This window comes from Corvus cornix, chromosome 11 (assembly GCF_000738735.6).
Source record: "Corvus cornix cornix isolate S_Up_H32 chromosome 11, ASM73873v5, whole genome shotgun sequence".
Taxonomy (NCBI): Eukaryota; Metazoa; Chordata; class Aves; order Passeriformes; family Corvidae; genus Corvus; species Corvus cornix.
The window spans coordinates 19,572,500-19,599,750 of record NC_046341.1 but is presented as its reverse complement, the minus strand read 5'-3'; the positions used below and the strand labels follow the sequence as shown (position 1 = coordinate 19,599,750).

Below are 27,251 nucleotides of genomic sequence, written 5' to 3'. Positions count from 1 at the left end.
GGGCTTATCAGTGGAAAAAATGCTTGGAAACAGAGATTTAGTACTTAAATTAGTTCTATCAGCACTCCTTTTTTTTTTTTGTTGGCTGGGACTTGTTCTCACAGAACTTCAAGCTGGATTATTTGTGTTAAACTTCCTGACTGAATTCCGAACAAGTCATCTCTCCCCACAACGCTGACCTTTAGTACGAGGCCAGTATAATTTTAATTTGTTTCAAGTTTCCCTTGTAAGCAAGAGAACAAGAAATCATATCCCTCTAAGACCTGGTTAGCTAGCTGCATGGCAGAATATTTTCAAATTCTAAGGGGAAAAAACCCCAATAAAGTTGGATATTCCAAACTGGCATTCAAATGGCATGCATCCTGAGTGGAGTTAGCTCTACCATCTTCCAGGGAACTAGTCTACAAGCTATGGAAAAACACAGGCTTTAAAGAAAGGTTTAAGTAACTAAAATGACTTTAATCAGGGTTATGCCTTAGTGGAGGCATCACAGGGCATATTCCAGACTTCTGCTGGCTGTTTCTGGCCGTGATGGGGGCAGAGATGATGACTGGGGCTGTAGTTTGCCAAACACATCAGGTGCCGGTGCTGCCCCAGTCTCCTGCTGGCACGAGCATCTGTTCCCCCATGTGGTGAACAGGACCCAGGTAACAGATCTGGCTGGATGAAAACTTTTTTTCCTGTCTTTCTTTGTTCCTTTGCTGGAAGAGTTTTAACCCAGATTGGTTCCCTGATCTGCTCCACTGCACAGCTGCATGACTGCCTGTGCCACCCCATGGGAGGAGGTGAACATAGGAGCAAGTAACTTGGAAGGAGCATATTGTGCTTTCATTTTTTAGCCATCATTAAATATGAGGACAGGAAGTCTTGGCCATATCATGGCAAGGAATTTCTGTGAAATTAGATGGGTTTGACCAAAGCAAATCTTGGTAGTTCCCTGTTAGGAAGAGAAGAGATCAACATGTTTGGTGAGACAGAGCTGGGAGGGCCAGCAGTGGGGTGGGCAGCTTAGGTACCCTTGAAAATAAGCAGATCTGCCTGCTACTCAGCCTAACCCAGAGTACTGAGGAGATGTGCTGCAGATAACAGCCACTGGAGAAGCCACAGTCATGTTGTCTGTGGGATGTCTTTCCTTGTCTTTATCGGGATAAAAGCATGCTTCCTGTGTGCAGTTCATCGGCCGTTTCGTTCTCAGACTTGCTGCTGCCCATAACTGGAAGTGCAGTCATGACTTTTGCAGAGACTTGGCTTTTGTTCCTCCTTGCTGGACACTTGGTCTCAACTGCACTTGTGGGACTGCAGAGGACAGTCCCAGATGTGGAGAAGTGATTTTTTTCCAGCACTAGGTGGCTGTATGACATTCTGCAGTGTCCTGTACACAAGTACTTTAAAAGTTGGGAAGTTGGCCATTCTCAACTGGAAAGGCTTCTCTGTTTTCACACCTCTTCTTCAGTATCATCTTTTTGAAAGTTAAGAAATCAAGAAACGAAGGCATTTTAATTGTATAAGCTTGTCACTGGCTGCAGACACTTTTATCTGTGGAGCTGAGGTAGGCATGCAGCTCACCACACAAGTGTTGCTGGTGACTGGGCTGTGATTGCTACAGTTGTGTGGCATTGCTGCTTTTTGTTTAGAGGCCCAGATATGAACATTAAAGGGAGAGTCTGCATGTGTAATACCTGGTCCAGATCTCTCCAAATGCTCCTGCTATTTGGAGGCCACACGGTGCTCCTCATGGGACACGAGGACAGTCAGGAGGGGGGTGTCCACTCTACCAGGAGACATTGGGCGGTGGGTCTGCCCCTGACTTCTTGGGATCCTCAGGCGTCCTGAGAGGTGGGGAGCTGCACCAAGCTTTACTCTTGGACCAAGCTTTGGGAGGATGAAGTTGTTCCAAGACCTGTGCCCCCAGGCTGAGTAGCTTTGCCAAGGCCAACACATTCCCCCAGGAGCCATGCTCAGCGGCTGTTTTTCATGAAGCCCAGCCCAGAGAAAAAATTTGTCTCCGAATGGAAGGCAGGCAGTTGTTTTCCTTGCAGCACTGTCTTCTCTCCTTGCTCTTTTCTCTGCCATGCTCTAGTCTCTGTACATTTCCCTGCCCATGCCCTTCCCCTCTCATTAGCAAAGAACAAGAACTAGGTTTTGGCTTAAACATGAGTATAAAATCCCAGTGTAGTGGTTTGTGGAATCCTACATGCATAAAGGCTGATGCAGCAGGGGTTTGATGAGGCTCAGTGGTGCCTCTGGTTATTTCTTCACAGTGAACAGCAGTGAAAAACCTTTCACAACTGGAATCCTTTATGTGTTTGAGCTTCACCTTCTGAATATTTTGCAGTGATTGAAGCTACTGTAATTTTCTTATTTTCCAGAGCTCTCTGGGATGAAATTTGTGCAACTCCACACCAAAAAAATGTGATGATACAGAACATTTCTTTTGCATTTCCTTGGTGGCACTTCCAGTGTGATGATACATATTTTTGAGGGAAGAGGCCTAGATGAGGATTAAAGGTCTTGGGATGTTCAAAGCTGATGTAAATGCATAAGGTGAGACACCTACTGAATTAGCAGGTCTGCTGAAATTTTTTATTAAGCCACTAAGTCTAGGGCCACAATAATACACTAGGTCTCCATTGTGCTGGGTGCTATATGTGGGTAGCAAAAGGTTGGTTTAGGCCCCCAGATGTTTTTTGTAACTCTGCTGAAATTCTTAAATGATGTCACTTCACAGCCTTGTTTCATGCTTGTTTTCTCTGAATGGTTTTGAATGAAGATCCCCAGGACATAAGAGTAATGTGCAGGAGTATTTGTCCCCAGGATTTTGCACAGTTGATCAGACGTGAAAAGGAGACGCTGCAGTGACTCATCTGACCTTGTAGACCCAAGACTCAGAGTGCCGACAGTGGTCTCTGCTAAGGTCCCCATCACAAGAATGCAAAGCATTCCAGAAGCTTTCGTCAACAATTCTAGATAGCACCAGCAGTTTTCTCACCAATGTTACATAAAATGGACAGGGAAAACAAAAGACTAATTGAGTAAATTATTGCAAACTGCTTATGGAATCTCTTTAATTTATACGTAGCAACATAAACCCACTGCGGGAATGGTACTGCTAAGGTTGGCTGTGATAGATTATTTTTTCATTTTATTTTTTGTTTTTGATAAGGCCAGCTTTCAGTGCTAGATATACAAATTCTTCCTATAGAAGAATTGCTATTACATTAGGCCAAAATTTTGGCAATACTGAAAGATTTGCTGGCGTTTACATGTAAACTTGTAGCATTTCAAGACTGTCTTTCTTGTAATTAAAAACAGTTTTTTTCCCTCAGAAACTTACTGTCCAAATTTGGGCAGGATAGATAGATACAGGTCATAGCCATAGCACGTTACCATCTCTAATTGGCAAAATTCATTTAACCATAACAGCAGATGAAGGTATTAGGGAGGGATTTAAAGGAGGATAATGAGGTAAATAACTGCAGTTCCTTCTAAATGCCAATCCTCTATAATCAGGAAGGGCCTTTTAGGGGCAAGCCAGTAAGCACAAGCAGGCAGTGGGAGAGGGCACCCTGGAAGCTGAGAGCTGGGCTGAGCTGGGTCACCACTGCTCACAGAGGGCTGGGAGCTCCCGGCTCTGGCTAGGGAACACCAGCCAGCACTGAGAGCGGAGCAGAGCGAGGAGAGAACCTCTGTGCTGCCTTATCCAGCCCAAGCACTCATATACATCTAAATTACTGTCCTGGAATATCCTCAATGGAGAAGTAGCTGGGCTAGAGCTCGGGGCTTTTTTTAGGGGGAGGAAAAAAGTCAGTTTGTTTCAGTGTCTAATTTTATACTGGAAGTAAACTCTCTTGTTTGCCCTCTGAAGGCAGCAGCTGAGCCTGATGTGTCTCTGGGGGGGCAGCAGTGCCGGCCGGAAGTGGCCTGCCAGGGCTGCTCTGGGATTTGTTTTCTTTTGATTATGGGAAAAATAACCCGAGATATTTCTGTGCATACAGAGCATTCTTAATGACTGACAAATCTGTTGTCAAGCAGGCGCAATGGGGAAGGGCCATCCTGAAAGATGACACAAATCTGAATCAGGCTTAAAAACCCAAACAAACTTATTTTTAGTGACTTCCAGAAGCTTCTATTATCAAAAAATGAAAAAACCAGAGAGTTAGCTGAACAGTTAAACCTGGCCTTGCTGCAGTGGGACTCAGTGGAGTTCACTGCAGTTTACAGTAGCAGGCACGGCAGGAGGGTCTCCTCCACGGTGTCCCAGATAACCATTGCTGATCTCTTCCAGGCAGGAACACAGAAGAGTTGTTAGGACTCTGGGGGTTCCTTACACAGCATGGGGGGCTTGATGAGTTCTTCTGCTGGTCCTCAGCTTCCAGCAGCCACTTTGCCAGAGGAGGAGAGGAACTGGAGGTGCTGTTCTAGTGCTTGCCTTTCTAGGGCTCACTTGTTAGCTGGCTCTGCTGGGCACACCAGGAAGCACTGGGGAGGACAGAGGATGCTCCTCAAGAGTATCTGCTTTGAAATAACTTTGGTATTTCTGCTGGAAAAGGTCCTCTGGTGACATTCCCATGTCCTTTAAAGTTGGTGCACTTGGCACCATGCAGGAGGCTGACCAACAACCAACTGCTCTTCAAACCAGCCCCTGGCTGGGTCACCTCTGGCTCTCCCAGCCTTTGTTCACCTTTACTTTAGTTCTACATGCTGCAGCTTTTTTCTTCCACCTGGGACTCAAACACAGCAAACCCCAGGAAGGTTCATCTTGCTGTGCTCGCAGGCCTGCGCTTTGTTGGGGGAGGCTGTGTGTCGCTGTTGTCCGCAGGGACGGCGCGAAGAACAACACGAATTCAGGTCAGAGAAGACAGTTGAGGCCGACCCTTTAATGCCAAAAACCTGTCCTTTTATAGCATGATTCGCAATAGAGAAATGACATGATTGGCCTATTGATTAACCTCCCACCAAAATGGTTGGTTGAGAGAAATAGTTCTCATTCTCAAAATATTATTCTCACAACACCCAGCACCTGCAAATAGTTTACAAAATAGCAAACCATCTCTCAGCTAGTTTGCACGAGAACGGAGACTTTCACAGGAGACTGCAAAAGGTGGGAAATTTCTCTGCTAGCCTCTTCAGCATCTACAGCTGTGGGGCAGCATCAAGACACAACCCCCAAAGCAGGACCGCAGCCTGGTCCCCATCTTTGGCCACAGCCTGGCTGCAGGCCATGCCCTGCCACGGGCACAGTGACCATTGCTTCTGCTGCCTGTCCTTGGGTGTGGATCTGCAACTCAGGGAGAATTTCCTCCCAGTAAAACAGGACATTTGATACGCTTCAGCTGGAGAGGGAGTGAGGAGTAACTACTGTCACATAATGAGAGGAAATGTGCTTGTGTACATGTAAGTGGTGTTACCTCCTGCCTCTAATGAGTAATATTGGGAAACGTAAAATACTCTGTAACACTTCGTCAGTGAATCTGATGTGACCTGCTTCCCTCTAAAAGGAGAACTTTGCACACAACAGCCCTTCAGCCCACTTACACCTCTACATGTGGATTTTTTAGTGGTATATATTGAGTACAGTATTTACAGTGAGTTCATATATATGAGATTGGGGCTTTTTTGAGGTGGGAGGTGCTGTAAGGACAAACAAAACCTTTGCCCTCTTCATGAGCAGATACAAAGGACAACATGCAGTGATAGTAAACTGCCGAGATTTTGGATAAAGCACGCAGAGACTGCTCATGCACCTCAGCAGGAGAGCTTTGCTGTTCCTCACAAACAGGGGGGCAGCTGGCACATTACCCACAGCTGGGCTCACCTCGTCCCCCCTGTGTCACATGGGAGCACTGCTGAGTCTCTGCAGCAACCTCTCTACAAAGAGTGCTGCTCTCTTTGGGGCTGCACATTCAGACACCAGGCTGCAATTGAAGATCCAGCTCAAGGGAAACAACAGCCTTTGGTACCTCCTCCTTTGTCCTCCCTAACTGTGCCTGCTATGCCTCCAAGCAAATTCCTGCTGCAGGAGATCCTTGGACCTGGGTGCCAATAATGCAATAAAACTTTTGGGAAAGGTGATATGGAAATTACTGACTGCAGTGCAGTAGGTGCCTAACTTCACACTATCTTTTGGCTCATCAGCAAACCAAAATATTTCACCTTTGAAGATATAGCGATATATGCAAAAAAAAAAAAAAAAAATTAGTTAAATGATACCCTGAAATCCATCATGCTTTATCAAAGCACTGTCTGGTAGCTGCCAGAGCCATTGGTTTAGCAGGCAGAATAAAATGAGAGTCAGAGAATGTATGGGGTTGGAATAGACCCTAAAGGTCATCAAGTCCCAAACCCCCTGCCCTATGCAGGGACACCTCCTACTACATCAGGTTGCTCAAGGCCTTATCCAAGAAACATCAAAACTTTGTCTTGCTCCACCTTCCTTCTTTTCTGATTGTTTGAATGGCACATTCTTTAAGGACTTCTGCTCCATTTCAGAGGCATTCATGGACTCTTCCATACAGACATTCTTGTTAATTTTTCCCCATTCTGATGGGGCTTCTGGAAAATGACTGGCCAGTTATGTATTAACTGGCAGTACATGTATTAATTTTAAAAATAGGATTTCTGGCTTTAAAAAATAAGTTTTGATCTAGAGATTTGAAAATATGCTGTGGGTAGGAGAGCAGCTAGCAGCTGATTGCAAGGAGAGTAAGTAATTTTGAAAAAAAATGGTTACAAATATTTTCTTTTAAAGAGAGAATGAAATAACATTTATAGCAAAGTAAAGGCAAATCTAAATACAGCTGCATGGTCTGTCACTTTCACCATTAACTGCAGTATATTGGGGTGATAAAAGAACAATGAGCCAAGTAAACTGCAGCCATAGCTTTTATGGGTGAGCAATGTAGGTAGCAAATGAACTATTCCAAAAGATGAGATGTCACTAGAAGCAGCAGAATGTGTCTAAAGTGACCATATTGTTTGTTGGACCAAGACTTGCCATTTTTACAAAAGGATTCACATGTGACAGTGACACCGTGCTGAGAGCCCCACCTTTGTGCCCAGCCAGCTTCCTCTTCTCCCTTGCTGGGAAATGCCCAGATAAGGAATGGAAAATAAGTGGTGTAGAAAGCTGTGGTGCTTGCTTTCTTTTCTATTCTTTTTCTGATACAGGAAGAAGTGAGAAAAAGGATGAACTCCCAGGTGAGCCCAGGTACAGGCATGTGTGGACAAGCATCAGCACCATCCTTTTGGAAGACAGGCAGCAATGCCTGATGCAGGACACCGGTCCCTTTTTTTGCCTCATCAAAGAAGCTCTGTGGAAAAAATTTTAGGGAGCCATCTCCACTGGCACAGGTAAGTGCAGTTAAACATGTAGCTTGCAGGCACTGCAGATAAGTATTGTTATTCTCTCCTTGGCACTGCACTCTGCCACACAGGCTGCTTTAATTTTCTGCCCTACTCCATTGTGTATCCATCCAGTGTGTGAGCTTTGAAACTTCAGGTCAAGACACTGAGGTGAGACCAGAGCCCCACAATACCCGACCCTCACACAGCAGAATTTATCACTGCTCTATTTCCCTTGTTGCATTTGACTCACAAAGCTTTCAGCCGCAGGACTGAGATGGTAAAAGTCACTGGCTGACACCGTGATTTTCTCTCCTGTCCCAGTGCCCTTAGAGCACGAGCCAGCACAGTGCCAGGGTCAGCAGTGCCAGGCCCACGGGCACCGTTTGGGAACCGTGTGTGTCACTGTTCCCTTCCTGTGCTGGAAGCACTGAGGGTGTCTGGCTTTCATTTGCCTTGTCAGAGCAGCCAGTAATTAACTGATCAGTTGGCAATAGTTTAAATGTGCCAAATTTTTAATGAACATGTTGTTTTTGGATAGTCCACTTAACCACTTGAATTACTGTGACTAACCAAAGCAGACCTTGTTCTTCGAGGCAATGACTTCCCAGACATGTACATACAAATGAGGGGGTTTGAGGATTTCTTTTTTCAGCTGTGATGCAAACCTTTAAGAATTTGTTCTTAAATGTGTTGCTGGATACTTCATCACTTCTGGCAAACCAGATCTCCTCATGGTTTCTTACTTTTTGTACAGTTTTCAGTCTATACTTCTCCTATGCTCTTTGTGTGAGCACAGTGATTTATGCTTTCTAATGTTGTGTATTGTCTTCAGATGGGACAGAAACTGACAGCACAGGGACAGTGCAGGTACTGCAGACATGAGCTAGTTGTTAATATGTGTTCTTAAACAACATGGGAACTTAGGTTTGTTGTCTCAAAGTGTTAAGAGATGGTGGGAATTGTATCGAGCACTTGGATAGGATCTCAAATGAATTTTGAACAGGAAGAAAATATTTTTTGTCTTCTGGAGTTTTATTAGAAGTTATGGTGAACTCCATAGCTTTTAAAATACATAAATCAGCTGCTGATGAGCCCAGTGGTGGTGACCAAGGAGTGACCTGCAATTTATTCCAGAAACCAATGCCCTCTGTTTAGAGGGTGACATTTTCATGGCCAGCTTAGACACCCAGTGAAGACTGATGTCTCCTACTCCATGTCCAGTAGCTCTTGCTCACTATTTTCAGACCTCGCTTAGTAGGTCCTCCTTCAAATTTCCTTATCTGCAAGTTGCCCCAAGCATGAGGCCTGTTGCACCAACTGGGATCATAGTTTTAGCAAATTCAGCTAAATTCAACGATGACATCAAGTTGGGTGGGAGTGTTGATCTACTGGAGAGTAGAACACTCTGCGGAGGGCTCAAGACAGCGTGGATGGATGGGCTGAGGTCATCGGTGTGAGGGTCAACAAGGTAAAATGCTGGGTCCTGTCCTTGGGTCACAACCACCCCTGCAGTGCAACAGGGGGAGCAGAGGGGCTGGAAATCTGCACACAGGGAAAGGCCTGGGGATGCTGGTGACTGTGGCTGAACATGAGCCCAGGTGGGCATCAGGGCCAGGGAAGTGATTGTCACCCTATACTTGGCACTGGTGAGGCCACACGCTGAGTGCTGTGCCCAGTTGTGGGCCCCTCACTACAGGAAAGACATGGAGGGGCTGGAGGGTGTCCAGGGAAGGGAATGGAGCTGGGGAAGGGGCTGGAGCACCAGTAGTGGCTGAGGGAGCTGGGAAAGGGGCTCAGCCTGGAGCAAAGGAGGCTCAGGGGGGACCTTGTGGCTCTGCACAACTCCCTGACAGGAGGGGGCAGCTGGGGGGTGTTGGGCTCTGCTCCCAGGGAACAGGGACAGGACAAGAGGAAACGGCCTCAAGTTGTGCCAAGCGAGGTTTAGGCAGGATATTACGGAAAATGTCTTCACAGAACAGGTAGTCAAGCATTGGCATAGCTCTCCCTGGGCGGATATAAAGGATGTGTGGATGTGGCATTCGGGGACATGGGTCAGTGGTGGCCTTGGCTGTGTTAATGGTTGGACTCAAATGATCTTAGAGTTCTTTGCCAACCTAAACAATTCTATGACTTATGTACACACACATATTTGCTTTGAGCATGTGTGTGTTGATGGTGAGGTGTTGCATCAAACAATATCTTGTCCAGCCTCATTTATTCTGAGTCTATGAACTGTGGGGAACTAAAAGCTGAATAAAGAGTTTGAGCTGAAGACAGCCTCACCAGCCTAGTTCACACATTCCTAATAGTTACCATAACTATCCAAATGTCTCTGGCTCAGTCCTGGGATGACCTGGCAGAATCCTGGTTCTGTGCAGTAGCTGCAAGCACTGGGGACGTCTGGTAAGGTGGAAGGGCAGGGCTTGCAAAGCCCCAAAACATCTGCATGCCAGGTTTAGCAGCCATGGGATTCAACAGTGTTAGAACACACAGGCCGTGGCTTGGCTGCCATGCCAGGGACCCAGCACAGTGCCAGGGACCCCAGCACAGTGCAGCCTTTGGTGGTGCTCCCCTGGGAGCCAGGGCCCAACTCACACCCATCCTGCCATGAATGAATGTTCATTTGTCCAGTACGTGCTTTCTGCTCGGAGACCCACATGGAACAGTTAAGATTTTTAAGTACTCTGTTCTTTTCAGTCAGGCTGATTATGAGATGGTGTAAATTCTTGCTGCATTAAGATGTCCTAGATTTTTATTAAGTACATTTGTGTCACCCATGTAGTAAGGCCCTGTTAAAATGCTTTGAGTTGGCCAGTCTTTGTGCCTATTTTTTTCTTCAAGGAGGGCATGAATTGCTCATTTTGAATGAATTTTTAAAAATAATGAGTGAGAAAACAGCATGTATGTGGAGGCCCTACAGGAGTATGGTACATCTGTTTCAAAGCACCAAAGTGCAGACTATGTCCCTAAAACAATTGTGGCATTTGTAACTCTTTCCATTCTGACTGTGCAGAAGAAAAATTTGCCAAAACAGCCATTGTGGGAAAACCTCCAGGAAGTTTCTCTTCCAGCTGTGAAGTCATTTGGGCTTTGCCAGGCCAGGGTGGCAGAGCTGCAGAGGCCCCTCCAACGGGAGGGTGGCCGCACACCCAAATAGCAGCTTGTGAGTGCTTGATGCCTGCCAGTCACTGGAGGGAAGAACATTCACCAGGAGAGCAGATGACCAGCCTAATGGAAAGCAAGGCCACTGAATGTGAGGAAACAAGGAAGAAACTGGCTGTTGTCCTCTCTCCCTATGCCAGCTGGAGACAAGACACCAGTGCACATTCTGCCCAGCAGACACAGCTGCTCTTGAGGGACCACGGGGTGAGGAAGGTAAATGTGACCAAGCTCCCATCTGTGCCATGAAACTGGAGACAGGAAAGTGGCAAAAAGCTTCAAGAAAGGCAAAATAGATAAACATGCATCCCTTTGATCCTATCAGAGCTCTGGCCACAGTTTCTGGATTACTGTGACTTAGCAAGAATACAGAGAAAATTCCCCAATCCAAGGTCCAAGTGCTTCAAGCTGTCTAAGTTCATAGCCCAGGCAAATACTTCTGTTGTGGAACACTCCAAAAAATAATGGGAGTTTTGAAAAGGAAGTGTTCCTCAATACTGACTGTCCGACATGTGAGCTAGCCAGACTGGTTAAAGCTTAATTAAAAAGTGCCAGAGTGACTAAATTCTTTTCTAAGTGCAGCTGCAGAACGTTAGCTGTGGGCATATTTTAGACCTTAATTAGTAACACTTGCACTAGAGGACCAAAATCTTTCATGAATGCAGCTGTAATCAATTAATATCAGTTAGGCATTTCTGTAGGCAATACAAGAGTTCCTGAAAATTGCTTTAGTGCCCACCTAGTTTAAAAAAAATAAAATACTTATGTGCAACAAACTACAAAACCAAAGGTAACTACAAAATGTCTTTATTGAAAAAAGCAGATTATAGCATCTAAGGTTAAATGAAACTTCTGACTTTAATATTAAATAACTTAAGATGATAGCAAGTAGCTTCTTCTTTAGATAAATAAATCTACATTTCCCAATTTTTTTCTTCAACAATCAAGGGAATCAAACACTGAAACACAAAACCACAAGTAATTCTAAAGACTAAAAGACAGAAGCACATTGAAAGGTTTTACAAGGATATATATACACAAAAATAGTTAACTAATGTATATTTTCAGCATGTAAACTAGTTACATGATATACAAACTGGGAATTCATATATTTCCTACAAAATAAAAATCAACGTTGGTCCAAGTTCTTGGAAGAAAACTATATTCTTTTAAAGAAAATGAAAATATATCTCAAATGAAAACTTAATTTAAGTCAAATTATATACTCTAGTTACGGCATTAGTTACAGGATGAATCACAAACTTTTAAACTTTTCTTGAAACACAAGAAAGCAGCTTTTGTCTCCTTTAGAGCTTTGGTTTACTTTACTACTCTGGAATTTCTGGTCTTAAAGAGCTCCTCTAACCATGTTTTCCTTTTGAAGCTCCACCTTACAAAATATATACACGCACGTGCACACATGTGAAAGGAAAAGGAAAGAAACCCAAACAAACCCTCTCTGTAAGCTCAATTCTCTGAGTGCATTCTTTTGTTTTCAAATGATTATTTTGGTCCTTTCTTTGGAACACATCCTCCCGTGGGTGAGGGATCCTGCACCGCCCACAGCAGCTTGTGCTGGAGGGGCTTGGGAAGATTCCCTGCCTGCACAGCAAGGTGTAGGCCTGATGCAAATGAGAACTGATGTAACTTGATGGAAATATTCTGAAAGTACAGTAAAGGCTTCGGAAGAACAATTGCACTGTAAGATGAACTTAGGAAGTTTTCATCGGTGTTGAACTGATTTAACATAAGAATATTCCAGAAGAAAATAATTAAAACAAGATTTCTCATTTACATAATTGCCCAGGCAGGAGGTAAAATGCACAGAAACTGTCACTAGCACTAAAGAGTACAGCACATAATTATTTTGATTTTATTTTTCTCTTTGATTTGAAAAAAAACCCAACCCAGCCTGGCAAATTTCACTCAAGCCCCAGTTTTTATAGTAAATGCTGGAAAAGCAAAGCTGTACTTCATAATACAGTAATGGAATGCATCTGTCTATAGAAAATACTAGAACAACAACTGCTGCTTTCTGGTTTTAAACAAATTGCTTATTCTATATTGACATACTACCTTTCAGAATTTTTGCCATGATGACACTTAATAGATCAGAACTGCACAGAACTACAAGAGACTGAAAAATCAGCATGTGAAATGAAATTAAATATTATTCTGTTCTACAGGATGATCATTTTCAAAAAAAAGAAGAAAAGGTTTGGTATGTACGTTTGAAAGTGTGCTGTCCCTTGGAAGTATGTTGGAAACTTAAACCTGCCCCTGATAGAGGCAAAGTGTTCAGGAAGGTGCTAGCAGAGGACTGGGCTGAATGCCAGAGTAAGTCACCTCCAGCTCTGTCCACTGTCAGTGTCAAGGTTTTGCTTCTCCACTGGTAGAGCAAAGCATTTTTCCAGTTCAGCAAGTAACTGTTATTTGTTCCCAGGAACAGACCCAAACCTTCTCTGTGTATTTTAATGATCTTTTCTTAATTTGGGGCCCTCAACATATATTGTAAATACACGCAAGTGAAAATGCCTCAAACCAAAATGTGTTCCAAAGCACCCTCCTGCAATGGAAAAAGCATTCCATTGCAGCTGATGCTAGAAGTTTATCCTGAAGCTCTGGCACCTTCCATGTTTGTAATAACCTAAAGGAATCGACCTAGTCATACAAGCCAGTTTAAGACGTTTTTTTCCCCTTTCTCCAAGATTTGCTGGCACATGTAGTTCCACTTCCTCCTGAGGCTGGACTGCTGACTATGGACACAGAGGGAGAGTCTGCAAATGCAGAAGTGCATGTGCACTCCCAGCCTCTTATTTGCAGGCCAGGCCTCCTGGACCACAGTGTAGAAATGGGGCACTGATTGCACTGTAGTTCCTTCAAATCCTGGTATTCACACTAAAAATGTTAATTATAACCTGATATATATTAACTACAAAATTACTTTGCCCAGGAGCATTCAGTACGACAGGTTAATCTAGGCCAATGGAAGTCTGGCAGAAGCTCAGGAAGCGTCCCTTTTGTTCCTTACTAACAGAAAAAAATAGTTCTCAGGAATTTTTCCTGTTCTCCCACCCCCCCACCTTTCCCCATAATGAAATTCCAGACTATCAAAAAGTTCTGTTAAGGGAGTTAATTATTCCACTTACGAATTAGTGGCCATTGGATGCTCTTTGTGCTTTTCAAGAGCACCACAAATGGCTTTCAAAAAGTCAATGGAGCATAAGAAACTAAACTGCAATGGTGTTGCCAAATAAGTCATTCCATCAGTCTGCATGCTGAATTTAACACGGGATCATTTCCGAATGGATCGGGCAGATTCTCAAGTGCTGAGAACTGGCATGGAAATGTCCCAGTTTACACATGCCAAGAAGTTGGTCTGGTATTTCTACTTTCTCTGGAGCTGAAGAATTTTATTTTATTGTAACTTTGAATACAGTTAAAGACAGCAATGATAAATTGCAGCTTCAGGAAGGCTGGGTCAATTCTCATGAGAGTGCAAGGAATTTTTTTGACATACAGATGTGTGATTTGCATGTAAAACATCAGCACATGGTAGAAAACAAACCATAAAAAGATTCATCTAACTTCCTATATGGAAGACATATATTTCTCCCCAGAGGTCTGAGGGTACTGTAAAAGCTTATGCAAAACATGAAAGCATGTACATTCTATGTACAGCCAATACTTGTAAATACTGATGTTTCAATGGTCTGACTCTCTAAATTACTGTTCCTGCTAAACTGCACTTTGTTTTCCAATGAAGACAACCACCATAATCAGTTCAAAAGTAACCTCGAAAAGAACACAAAGCTGAAAAGGTAATACCAAACCACTGTGCCTCTCTTTAATAATGTCTCAACATACAATCATAAAGCAGTTGGTAACAAATGAAGTCTTGGATACAACAAGCAGTATAAAGACAAGTGTACCTTTGCATAGACCCCTATTAAACAAAAAACAGGTTTGAAAGACGAATTCTTTAGTAAGTGCCAAATGGTCCAGTTGATAGGAATGCATTTTGAAGCCATGGCTACACACCCAGCAGTTACAGAGGGCTGCAACTGCTGACCCTGCACGTGCCAATCTCTTGGATACAATCTTCTGTACCGTGGGTTTTACATCAAACGCTTGCCATATTTCTTGAACAAGCTAAATAATTAGTCTTTGGATGACTGTGGGATCCTGTAGGAGGGAGAGCTGGCCTGACGCTTCTTCACAGAACACCCTTCTTTTTAAGCTCGCTGAAAACTGCCTTGGCTAAAACACCTGCTTGCTGCCTATTCCCTACTTCTGGAATCTAAGTATTCTCTAAGACCAGAATTCAACAAAACTAGCTAAAATGCTAGCATTTATCTTATCATGCTTGTTGCAATATGATAAGGTGCTAACTTTTGGAAAGTAATTCTACACTCCTTACTTGGGTGAAATCTCCACTAAAGGAAGTGAGTAGGGAGTGCAGAACAGCCCTTTGTACCATTGTTTTTAGAAATGCTGCCATTTACAGTTACAGTTTAGTGGTGAATTATTTGTTCAAGTAGATGGTGTCTCAGTGAAAATGTCTAGATAAAAGAATGCATATGTACAAGATCAGAAAAGGACCCCTCACCTCTGATTCAAAAAATAAATAGGTGGTTTAGATGGTTGTTACTGGAACCTCATCTTTAAAGGAACATGGAAGTAATTTTTAGATTTTTGTGTTCTCTTTCAAACTACTTATTGATCATGAAAATGTCTTTCAGAGTTCTGTGACATGCATGGGGTAGCTTGGAGGTGGATGTGATGGCAGTTTGATATTAAGGCGCCTGATATGACAGCTGTGGCAGAGCAAGTGGCCCTCTAGGGGGTAACAACGATGGCCTTCTTCATCATTGAGCTGCAAGCCACAGTCCTGGAAGAAAGAGAGACATCCCAGGTCAGTGAGTGGCCCAGGCAGGCCTCTCACAGCGCTGCTGGTCTATCCTGCACAACCCCAAGAGCTCCCTCCCCGCCGCCAAAGCCAGCAGCCGCCACAGCTCCTGGGAGGTGCACCCTGACCATCTCATGCTGCCATTACTGAAGTCAAACAGCACAGTCTACAGTAGTGCCCAGCCTTTTTTTCACCTCTGTTTCCCATTCTGGTCTCTTCTTCATCTAATAAATGCTGATGCAAATCAGCCAAAAAGCAGGCCAGGGGCTGACCCTGGCAAATACAACCTGGAAGAGGCTCGAACAGAGAAGGAGCTAATTCTGCAGCAATGCAGTGAGCAAGATGTGGGGGAGCATAAGTAGAGAATAAGAGGAGAGGGAAAAAGGGGGGAGAGGTGACATATCTTCCTTCTGGAGCAGGGCTACACTGTCTTTAATTTGGGATTAGCTGAATTTAAAGACTTCAAGGCCCAGTGGTCCATCTTTAGTGGAAATGCTGGTACCTCTGGGACTGACACATAACTAGAGAGACAAACAGAAAAGCAGCTAACAGCAATCCTGCTTGCTGACCGTTATGTATACTGCAATACAGAGCATCCTGATTTCCAGCTGCCATCACTGTAATTCTGAGGGCATTTGGAAATCATTGAAGTTTGGTGCTCAGATTTAATGTTTCAAGTATGTTAAATACTTAGAAATTATTACTGTGATCAGTTCTGAGAAACCAGAGATTCTAAATATGTATCTGTGCACATAATAGAAAGAAAAAAAAACCTGATCAAACTGGGCATTTAGGTTATTTTAGTACTAAAAACAAATGCAAAGCTTTTAACTGAACACAGAGTATAATTTTTCAGCTTTCACAGCTCAAGTGTAAATCCTTGAATTTTACAATACTGAAATAAGACTGAAAATGGGTTTTAAAGTAAGCTTTAAAACTGGAGTGTTAGTTTAGAGAGGTCTTGATCAAAGTATCTGCCAAGGCAATTTTCTGTGTGTTGTTACATATTATATAATGATTTTATAGCAATTTATACAAGATTTAAAATAAGAATTTACCAATTTCAGATGCCCTACAGATGTGCCAAGTGTTTGTATCTTTTTCCATCTCCAAACCTGAATTCCCTTTCTGCAAGGAGAAAGCCTGCCTTGTCAGTGGATTCCAGTTTCAGAATGGGGCTCCAGTGATCTGTAAAAGGGCTTGAACTCTTCCACAGAAGTCAAATGGTTGTACATGAAAGAGATGACACAGAAAAGCAGCAAAGTTTCCAACCTGACCACTGACTGTGTATGGCCAGCAGGTGAGGTGACATCAACAGCAGATGAGAAGTGGCTGCCTAAGTCATGGCAGCCTTTGCTAAGGTCTGCATGCACCTCAAAACACTGGCACTCACTTTTGAGCAGCATTTGGGGACAGCAGTGTACACAGAGAGCCTGATCTGAGACCATCAGGCAGTAACCCAGCCCTGCTGACACATGGCTAACTCCTGATTTCTGTACGTAAATGCCCTCTGCCTTTCTGGGCAGATGTGGAGGCAGCTTGATTTGCCTCAAATGGGAAGGGGAATGGGGAAATGAATAATGAAACAGAACGGAAAATAAACCCCCAGTGGGACATTCCAGAATAAAGTCAATAGCCTGAGAGAGCAGGGGAGGGAGCTGTCATCTTACGTGAAGCCTGCACAAAGCAATAGTTGGGGGGAGGAGGAGGGAAGTTCAGCTCTCCAAAATATTGCGGTTTCCTGTGCCAATTTCTCTTGAAAAATTAATAGAAATGGATGGAGTATCAGGTGTCTCTGTTGAAAGGAGATAGCTGAGGGGATGGGACCTTCCTTACATTTAGGTACATAGCATTTCAAGATGCCCTGAATTTTGTTACTTTCTCTCTTAGTCAGAAGATTCTTTGTAAAACCTTTGTGCAACAGTGCATGAAGGCAGCACTGCTGCATTATTGCCCCTGGTGCTAACAGGTAAGATCTGTTTGGATATTTGTGTGCTATGTCAGAGTGCCAAATCTATGGCAAAAGGGAAGTTTTTGGTTGATCCCAACTTAGTGAGTTTGTTTCCCTTCTCATGTTCCTGGATGCAGGACTAAGGATGAACTCAGGTCTCCTCTCTGAAGCAAGAGCATTAATTCCACAACTTGATCTGTGGCAATAAATGTTTAAATGTTCTGCACAATAAGAAACTACTCCCAAAAGAGCAACAGAAAGTCTGCGGTATCCTTGTCTATTTCCTAGTAAAGAATCAATATTCATCCAGCATGGAAAATCCAGATCCCCTAGAAAAGCCTTCCAGTGAGACTCCTTCCCTGCACAGCCTATGCAAATTCAAGTCTCCTCAGATCAGAGCCCTACAGACTGTACCTAGAGATGAGGAAAAAGAGAACTGGCACCTACTCTTTGCTCTCTGCCCATCCAGAAGTATTGAGAAAATTCAACCCAACAAACCTAGCCCAGCTTTGAAGTTAATATACTGGGGAAAAAACCCTCCTAAAGTAATTTAGTACTGGTAATGGCAGCACCACTTCCAGCCCGGGCAGCATTCACCCTTTTGCCTTCCTCCAAAAGCTGTGGGGCACAGCCCTACCTGCCCAGGTGTGCAAGAGCCAGCGAGTGCAGACCATGGGGTGAGTCAGGGTCCCCCCAGAGGCAGAGCCTACCGAGGGCGGGCGGGCAGAGCCCGGGGCTCACCTCGCAGTGGTAGCACTCCACGTGGTAGTCCTTGTCCATCGACACCACCCGGATGGTCTCCTCGGAGCCCTGGGGGGGAGCAAAGAGAAAACAAGAGTGGTGTCTAAGCAGCATTTTTTCAGTCTTCACTCAGTGCCCAGCCTGTTGCTTTGGAGAGCTGTTTCCCTGGGGGATCCCTCTTCCCTGACACAGCAGAGCTCTGTGACCGCTCAGGGTCTTGGCCCAGGGACACAGCACTGCACCACTCCTTGACTGTGTAGCAGCAGTGTGAGTGTCTGGCACATCTAAAGCTGCACGGGTCATTTGGGAAGTGTAGCCAAAACCTCATCCTCAAGAAACAAATCAGTCTTGAAATCAAATAATCTTCAATCTTCCAAGGGCACCCAGGATCTGAACAAATTACCAGTCAAAAACCTGCTCATTGGATAACTTTTCCTTGTATACATCCTGCTCTGTTTTCCAGGGCTTGTATTCCCCTCAGACCATCTGCTGCACAGCTCTTTTGCACATGCACATGTCGCTGTGTCCCCACAGGGACTGACATACCAGTCTGGCAGGTAATTATGTGCACAGGCCAAACCTCAGCGTGAGGGTGGGTGCAGAGGAGTTGTGCAATTCCTGGCTGAGCCCCAGGCCCTGCAGAGCAGGCCATACCCTTCTAGTAACCTCAGAGGCTCTTTTCCTGATCCACTCTGAAGACAGAGCTCATTAAATTGGTTGCCTTGCATTGTTTCCAGTTCCAGGTGTGGTTAGAGCACCAGATATGACGTGGATGATGTCTGAGAGAAGCTGTGGGCAAGTTAGTACCTGCATTGCTAGACTTGAACTAACCTAAGAAATCTCCCTGGGAAAGAATATGGAGTCTGTCCTGCTAGTCATCATGTGAGTCAGCACTATGACTACCTTTTATTTCTTTGTCTTTCTTTCTTAAAAGGAAAAAAGAATTAATTTTAAGACCCAAATTCGGTGAAATTTACATAGAGGTTTTCTCCTCACAACCCATCACCAGGACAAGCAGTTCTGGTTCAGTCTTTATGGGTTTTTTTTTTATGTATGACTTGGCCAATTAACAGAAATACTAATGACAAATGAGAGTAATGTGCAGAGTGATGGAGGTGGGCCTGTGAGAGGCTCTAGCCTCAGCCTTTACTGGGGAACAGCAGCTTACAGGAGGGAGCTCTGGCTCTATAAACATGACCGGAGGAAAAGCAGGGAGATGCTGAGGCCCTTGTTTACAAATGAGCTGGTCAGTGACCTCAGCAAAGGGAACCCGGAGGGTCCTGCACGCACCAGAGCATGAGGGAGCCCCACTCTGCAGCTAATTGTGCCAACAGTACTGTCAGCACAGGCTGAGCTTGCAAGCAGGTTTCACCTGGTTCCATTTTTGTTGTTGCCTTTTCAACCCCTTTAAGAACTCTCATTCCATTGCCACCTCAGGACAACAGACTGTGTGGCCTTCTCACAGGGTCAGGGTAACCATCAGATGTCTTTTCAAAGCTTTACTCTCTGGGTTGTTTTTGGAGCCCCAGCCAGTATTTTCAATTAAATAAAGTTTCTAACAGATTAATGAAGACCTGGAAAGCACCCTAAAGATATAAAGTACTATGCTGTAGAAGTAGTATGACTATTACAGCCTCTGGGAATGTTTGGGAGTGCCTTTAACTGCTGAATTGCGTTTAATTTAGTATCTCACATAGTATAGGTTCTGAGAGAGGAAGGAAAAGCATTTAGTGTGTTTTCAGGAAGTGCCCATATGCCAACAGCTGTTTTCCCTAAGAGTCAGTGCATATTAACACCTACCTGTGCTGGGAGGATCGGCTGGTTACAGGAAGCACATTTTGGTGCAAAAACCCTAGGGTGCAAAAAGAAAGTGTTCCAATCACATTTAAAGCTTCTTCAAAAACTAGAACCAAGAGAGTCATTCTAATCATGCCTTGTTTTTAGAAAAATGGAGATCCACAGGATTTGAAACACCTCTAATTGTTAGATGATATTCAATGAAAAGGAGATTTGGGAAAGGCTGATCTACCCCAGCTTTATTGTTTAGGTCTTCCCAACCTTGAGGCATAGTGAATCCACCCCTCTTCCTGCATACGCCCTTTTTCTTTCCTTCCTTTATTTATAAAACCATTCAAATTATTCCAGAGCCTTGATGCTTGACTGCAAAGCAGCTCCTTATTTAAGATGATTGACTGCAAAGCAGCTTCCTGACTGTCACTCTCTGACATCAGGAAGACATAACCATGCTGAACAGGAGAGGGGCTGATTGTGGCCAGGATCTACAGCTAAATACACAACTGGGCTTATGGTCCACAGCTGCATTTAATGAAAATCACTGGGCCAACACTCACTGTGTCCTTGTAACACGGTCAGATTGGCACCAACAGGGTTGAATTCAGGGTGATTTACTCTTGCTGCATAACTGAGTTATTGGTTTATTTGAGCTAAGAGCAGGATCCCGTTGCCTTTGAGCAGTCTCTTAAACCTCTGCCTTTTGCCAGGTAAGGCTAAAATTGTTTTAACGCTAACTGTTAATTACACATCTTCTGTCAGTTAACAAAACTTACACCCATGTCTAGCACTGCCAGAACCTCCACTCATGGAAACAGCCAGCAGAGCCTACCAACACTTGCAGAAGTGGCCTGGTATAATTGGTATTGATAGTCCTGAAAGAAGTAGAGGAACAGCCCCCAAGAAACACACCCTCTGACACATTTTGATTTTCAGCCTCGCTTGGCCCACTGTATGCCATACTGGGCCCATGAAGTACTAGTTAATACTTAATAAACCTTAAAGTACTCTACAAATGCAACACATGAAAGAAGCAGCTGAGGGACATCTGAGCAAGTAGGAGTGACCTTTTTATCTATTAGAAGGCTGTAACTACATCAATGATTTAACTACTGTAATTTTTCTGAGCATGCAGTGGATTTGTGTACTCACGTATGGTAGTCTTTGACACAGTAAATATTGTTCTCCACATCTACAGTGAAGGGGACTCCATCCAAACACTCGTTACAGACCACACAGCGGAAGCAGCCAGGATGGTAGGACTTTCCAAGGGCCTGTAAGATCTTATGAGGCAAACAACAAAATAAGTGGATGCATGATTACATGAGATATTCTCTCCCCATAAACTACTGTGTCTCCCTCATTCTTAATAATGACAGTGAGAAAAGCACTTCAGGATGAAATTAACACTCCGCAGATCTGTCAGCAAGGGGCCTCTTGAAACAATCAACCATATTTTTAGTGGGTTTCAATATGCTCCCAATGAAGATCAAGAACTGAAAATCAGGCTAAACCCATCAGTTTTAGCTCTACAGGGCCAGTACTGCCAATGGGAATTAAAAATGGCTTCACAGACCACTTCCAGGGAAATCCCAAATAAAAGTTACTGGGATACAGAGTTACTTTATAAAACTTAACAGGCTGTGACAGACAGAATCCAAACTGGTCATTACTCAAGGAGTTAAATAACAAAACAAACAAATAAAGAGGTGCTTCTTTATTAACTAAGGATCCTAATCCCCCAGAGGTACTGACTCAGTCACAGGGGCCCATCGGTTTCTGATAAAATTCCATCACTATCCATGTGTTTGGATACTGATCCATGCACCTGCACAGGCTTTTCCCATGCTGACCTTCCCTACCGCATTTTAAAGGTTTCAAGGAAAGGTCTGATGCAGCCTTGGCTGCACTATGACAGAACAGATCCCCTCCCTCCTGACATCCTTGTATGTAACACTCAGTGTGGCACTGGGACATCGAGGAGGATGCCGCAAGCCCATGAACAAGCCCCTGGGAAGAGCGAGACACAGCGTCATCTTCAGGCAGCTCTCAACAGGTTAGAAGACCAATGCCATACGTTTTGGGTGTAAGAAGTAACTTTGGAAGGTAATTTCAAAAAGCAGCTGCTAGCACAGTGCTCAGCTTGGAGCTGCTGGGAAGCTTGAGATGAAAAATCTCCCCCAGACCAAGCTCCCATGGCCCTATAGTGATTCTGTGAATAAAGATCAAACCAACAGGAAAAAAGTATAGGAAAAAAAGGCAAATTTAATTTAACCTTTTTTTTCCCTCTCTGATGAAGCCCTGTAGTTCAGTGAGTGGTATCGGACTCTGTTTGACTGGCAAGGCCGTTCCCAGCCAGAGCCAACGGGTCCCTGTGCTGGGGTTGGTACTGCGGCAGGAGTGCGTTGTGGTGCCAGCCTGGCACAGCTGTGCAGCCACAGGCACTGAGCACAGGGCAGCTCCTCACCCAGCCCTGCACAGCCCCAGCCCTGCCCCAGGCCAGCACACGGCACAGCCGGGCCGTGCTCCCAGGCAGGAACCCACTGGAATTAGCCAAACAGGAGTGCTGAATTCCTGGAGCTCCCAGAGCTGTTTCCTTTTGTCAGAGCACACTTGCTGATGGGAGAGAGGCAGACAAGCACCTGCCAAGCTTCCAGCTACTGAGCTCCACCAGCGAGATATTATGGACACTTGCCTGGGATTCTGCAATTAAGGGCCAGCTCAAAGCATTCAAGTCAGGATACCCCTCCCCCTCCCAGCATGACACAACTCTAGAAATTTGCTCTTGGGCTAAAACGAACAATATCCTTGTCCAACCAGTGGTGCCAGGATATGAGCCAGAATCCTCATTAGTGAAGTCTCCCTTCCAGCTCCAACTGAACCTCTGTGTGTGCAACACAACAGCTACTTCTCTTAGGCACACTGAGGTTCATGCACACTTAAAAGCAAGAGGAAAATAGATAAACTACAGATGTACAGATGAAGGGATCTGCCCTTCTTCGTTGTGCAAACCACTTCATTTTGTTTGAGAATTTCTGCTTAGGAAGAGCACACAAAACTTTTCCTACTTTCACCCACTGAAATGATGCCAGTAGTATCTGGCCAACCCAAAGCCCTTCGATTTTTATTACAAAAGTTACTCTGACTACTGGCTCCCTACAAATCCCAGTGGCAATAATGCATTTGAAATTACATGGAGCAAGCAACAGAGGGTAAATAAAGCAAGTCACAGAGCGGGTGACAAACCTGAGGACTACTGATAGTGTCCCTCTCAGCTCTAGCCGAGATTCCACCCACTTGACTGAGCTCTTGTTATCCACTGTCTCACAGAGCACACCTGCCATGTTCCTTTACCATGTTCTCATACGAAGTTGTGCTGTACTTTCCCCCTCTAGTACTAAAATTCTATTTTATTTTAACTCACAAATGGCAGAATAACAGCCTCCCACATTCTTAGGTAGCAAAGAAGCCCAGCTTTCTGTACTTAATAGAAGTAATAGAGCATGAAGGTATTTTTATTTTCTGCCTCGGGTTCAAAAACTACATTGACAGCAGTGAAGACACAATGCCAGCCTGGGTAGGGAAAAGCACATCTCACAGTGCACTTCCCAAAGTAGAGGGAAGCCAAGTTACCCGTCATTAGGAGTTTAGGTCTCTTACCATTTCCATTATGAGGTGTCCACAAACAAAGCACTTGTCTGCTGTTTGCTGAAAACCTGAATACTGTTAAAATGACAGAAAAGAAAGGATCATTAGTAGACACTCCTCTAGCCATAGAAATACCTTTTAGGTGAAAGCTGTGCTGTTTTCCAGCCTGTGCTGTATATGACACAGGTTTGGGAGACAGTGACTCAGAAGTCTTTGCTCGGCTCTTGCAGCATGTTTAGATACCAGTTTGGCCTTCTGATCCACTGCAATATTTCCACTGAGATTCCCAGTGTAGCAGTATTACTGTAAGTTTGATTTTTTATTTTTAAAGTCTATTTGGAAAGTTTGTGTTTGATGTTTGGAAATTAGCTTGAATTGACTCTTTTGGTGGTTGTTTTAAATAACATAGGACTCACCTCCCAAACCCTCAAATTAGCAACCTCAGACTTTGGACCTACATTTCACTCAGTGCTATTTGCAAGCTAGAAAAATGAAGACAGGCCCAAGAAGGATTTAGCTGCCCTGTTGATACCAAGCTTTCCAGCCAGGAGAGAATCCAGCAGTGCACTCACAGGAGCTTGGGCTCGCTGCACAATGTGGGCAGCAGTAAGGTACCTCAGCAAGATGGTCCAAACCCCAGCTGCCAGCCCACGCTGCAGTGCCAAGGGCACAGCTGTGGGGAGATGCTTTGCCTGCTTGGGACCAAAGCTCTGTGTTCCCTGCCTGAGTGGTCCTGACCTTAACTTTGTGCTCCTGTCCCCAAAGCAGATCCTGTTTCAGATGCCAAGGTCTGCTTTTAGTCCTCTGTTTAGAGGTATAGAAAAACCATCCAGGTTATCAGACTGACCTACCAAACCACCCCCTACAAACAAGAGACATCTTTGTGAGCAACTCCAGCCATGTACATTTGAAACTTGGTGTTTGCAGTGGCTTGAACTCTCCCTCACCCTCTGCAGCCCCATCTCAGCTGAGAGCTGTGTGTGCACCGTCCTGCCAGAAGGAAGGGGTGCTCACCTTTCTGGGGGTGTTGCACAGTGATGCTCTTTTAGCAGAGCTCACCTGAAATGTGCTTTAGTTGCACAAGATAAAAGATGAGGAGGGGAGGATGAATGTAAACCAGACTCTTCTCCTAGAACACAGGTTAATTGGCTCAGGCACCTAATGCATCCTCTAAGCCCCAACAGAGCTTATATCTTGCTCCATTCCCCCCTGGTTTAGTGGGGATTAACTGTCCCCTCACATCAAAAGCCTGTGGTTCCCAGCCTGGAGCTGCCATATGTTTTCCTTTTCACTGGAGTGAGGGGATTACACGTTATGTTGGATCAATAGGTTGGAGACAAAATTATTGTTGCTATGCAACAAAGTGACTATGAAGAAAAAGGTCTTGTAGACACTTTGATGGGCCCAGAAGTCAGTAAACGATGGAATAGCAACTGACACAGGCCAAAACTTACTGTGCCCTAAGAAACACAGCTCATGCGGTCTCAAGAAACTTTGAAACTTTCCTAGAAGAGATGAGGGTGTTGAGGAACAAATACAGATGCAGGCAGTGTTAGCTGGCTGTTTCTGTAAGATACTGCTTTCATTTGCTTTTTTGTTCTTCTTACTAATGCAGAAAAAGGTCTCATTGCTAGGGATGTTTCTTGGCTGCACTGTGGCTGAGCAACCCTCTGGCTAGACTGCTTCCTAGGGCTGGGAACTCCAGGCTTACTGGAAACAGGTGGGCAGGTCCTAGTGACACAGACAGCAGAGGATTAACAACAGCACAAACCCACCTAATTCTAAAATCCTGCTGGAATGAATTTACCAGCACCATCTGGCTGTCATTTGATAAGGAATGCAAAGGAGCATTCACCCAGCTATTGATTAAGAGGGGACATTATTCCCCAGGAACAGAATGGGACAGTGGTCAGATTAATGGCATTTATTGCTAACTAGATTGTCATAAATTATAGTGTTTGTCAGAAAGAAAGGCTTTGCTGACACAAAATCACTCTTTATATAACTAACCCTATTAAATTAAAACCATGATTTGTTTTTAACAAGAGAATTGTTATTAGTCAAACACATCCAGAACTAGATTACCCAATTAAGAAGACTTTGCTAAATGGCAGTAAGTCTAACAGCAGTGACAAAATATTTCATGGGCTCAGGGAGCTGTCCTTTACCACTACACTCTTCTCTCTCCTGGTCACAGGGTCAGTCCCAAACACACTGAAGGCCTGGTTCAGTGAGATCAGGGTTTTGGATTCAGGTCTGCTTGTGTTTTAAACCTATTTGGACTGAAAAAGAAAACAGCCTCAGAGCCCAGCAGCACTGTTTTCTACAGGATGGCAGTACTGTGGACACTGCTGCTAAAAACAATAAATTACTTTCTCAACATTTCTGGAGCTTACTGTAAACTGCTTCTTTGCACTGTTTGATCTTAATTTGGAGTGTTCAAACAGGGCTACTGTACTAAGCTTTGAATTTTAGAAGCAGAGCTTGAAAGTCTTAAAATACTAATTAAAATTGTCAATGTCTGTCTTTGAAGCACTCGATTATTAACAACGTTCACAGATCTTGTGTGTGCAATGGGAGAGGAGTTGTGACTTGCTCCAGACTGCAGACAAAGCAGAACAGCCTCTTTATTGTCTCTCAGCACACCAAGAGCCTCCCAGGGTGGGCTCCCAGCATGGCTGGCTGGGAGAAGCACTGGTCCCCCAGAGCTTGTGAACAGGTAACTGCAGGAGAGGAAAAGGTTTCACTACACAGACTTAGAGCCTTTTTTATTCCTGACAGAGTTGGAGGGGTAAAAAGAGCTTTTGAGCACACCAGCCCCCATTCACAGAAAGGCATGAAAAAGAGATGGAGGTAAAGCAGTGAAGTGACACAGGCTGATAGGCAAGACCCTCATGGAGAAGCCCAATCTCGGCTCTGGTTCTTGTTCCCATGGTATTCATAGGTACAATTTCATTCAGGATCTAAGCACTGTGGGGCTCAATTCTAGCCTTACTCTATAAGGGTTCCCTCTGTGCCAGGTTCTTGAAGTATTTTGTTGGCAGAGCAGTAAAGTTATGTAAATACAGACCAATCTCAGTGTGGACGGGAACAGTCCGAAGTCTATGGACACTCTGTATCCACAACAAATGGGAAGCGTAGTTTTGAACTCTCCCTAATATTCATTACAGATACTCCTTAAGCATATATAAAAACAATGAAAGAAGTTGTTATTAAAAGACCAGCTCTGAAATTCTAAGCTGAAAATGAAGTGTTACCCTTTACTCTCCCTTCTGTGACTCAGGAGTACAGTACTGGATACAACAGGATGCAAAGAAAACAAAGTGCAAGTTGAAGAGCTGGCATATTATTTTTCCTGATTTCTTAGTCTGGTCTCAACTGTTTTCTCATTTCCTTCCTTATTTACCTTGTCCTTGTCTTCTCTAGCAGGATAATAAAATCTCATTTTATATGCACAAATCAAGACTTTGTAATTCAGCTCCCCAATGATACTTATATAAAATAAGATTCTGGGAAACTAAATAAACCTTGAGAAATATGTTAATTATATTAGAATAGAGGAGTAAAAATAAAGTAGAAGACTTGGCTGACTGAACTTTTCTTTTGTTTGCTGTCCAATATACTTTGATTATCAAACAGACAAAAAAAAGAGAAATCTCTAATGATCCTGTCCAAGAGTCTTTGTTTCAATGTAAGAGGAAAACAAGT

The 27,251-nt window shown here is 44.1% G+C and overlaps 1 protein-coding gene and 1 long non-coding RNA gene across 8 annotated transcripts in view; one reads left to right on the top strand and one right to left on the bottom strand.

The window, feature by feature from the left end:
* Nucleotides 1-27,251, top strand: part of LOC104687400 — a 50,987-nt gene that overhangs the window by 20,504 nt on the left and 3,232 nt on the right. For 5 of the 7 annotated variants that reach the window (XR_005602875.1, XR_005602872.1, XR_005602874.1 and 2 more), the window contains 3 exons: nucleotides 2,370-2,544; nucleotides 7,168-7,350; nucleotides 15,246-18,986. This is a non-coding gene — a long non-coding RNA (uncharacterized LOC104687400). Of the gene's footprint in view, nucleotides 1-2,369; nucleotides 2,545-7,167; nucleotides 7,351-10,357; nucleotides 10,720-15,245; nucleotides 18,987-27,251 lie in introns of all 7 variants that reach the window. The other 2 variants (XR_005602877.1, XR_005602876.1) reach the window with 2 other exon arrangements.
* The window catches only part of LOC104687399 (WT1 interacting protein), an 84,535-nt gene continuing 68,577 nt past the window's right edge, over nucleotides 11,294-27,251 (bottom strand). The window contains 5 exon segments of the mRNA XM_039558146.1: nucleotides 11,294-15,394; nucleotides 18,105-18,173; nucleotides 19,905-19,956; nucleotides 21,048-21,178; nucleotides 23,556-23,618. Coding sequence (XP_039414080.1) covers nucleotides 15,242-15,394; nucleotides 18,105-18,173; nucleotides 19,905-19,956; nucleotides 21,048-21,178; nucleotides 23,556-23,618 — 468 coding nt within the window. The 3' untranslated portion in view covers nucleotides 11,294-15,241.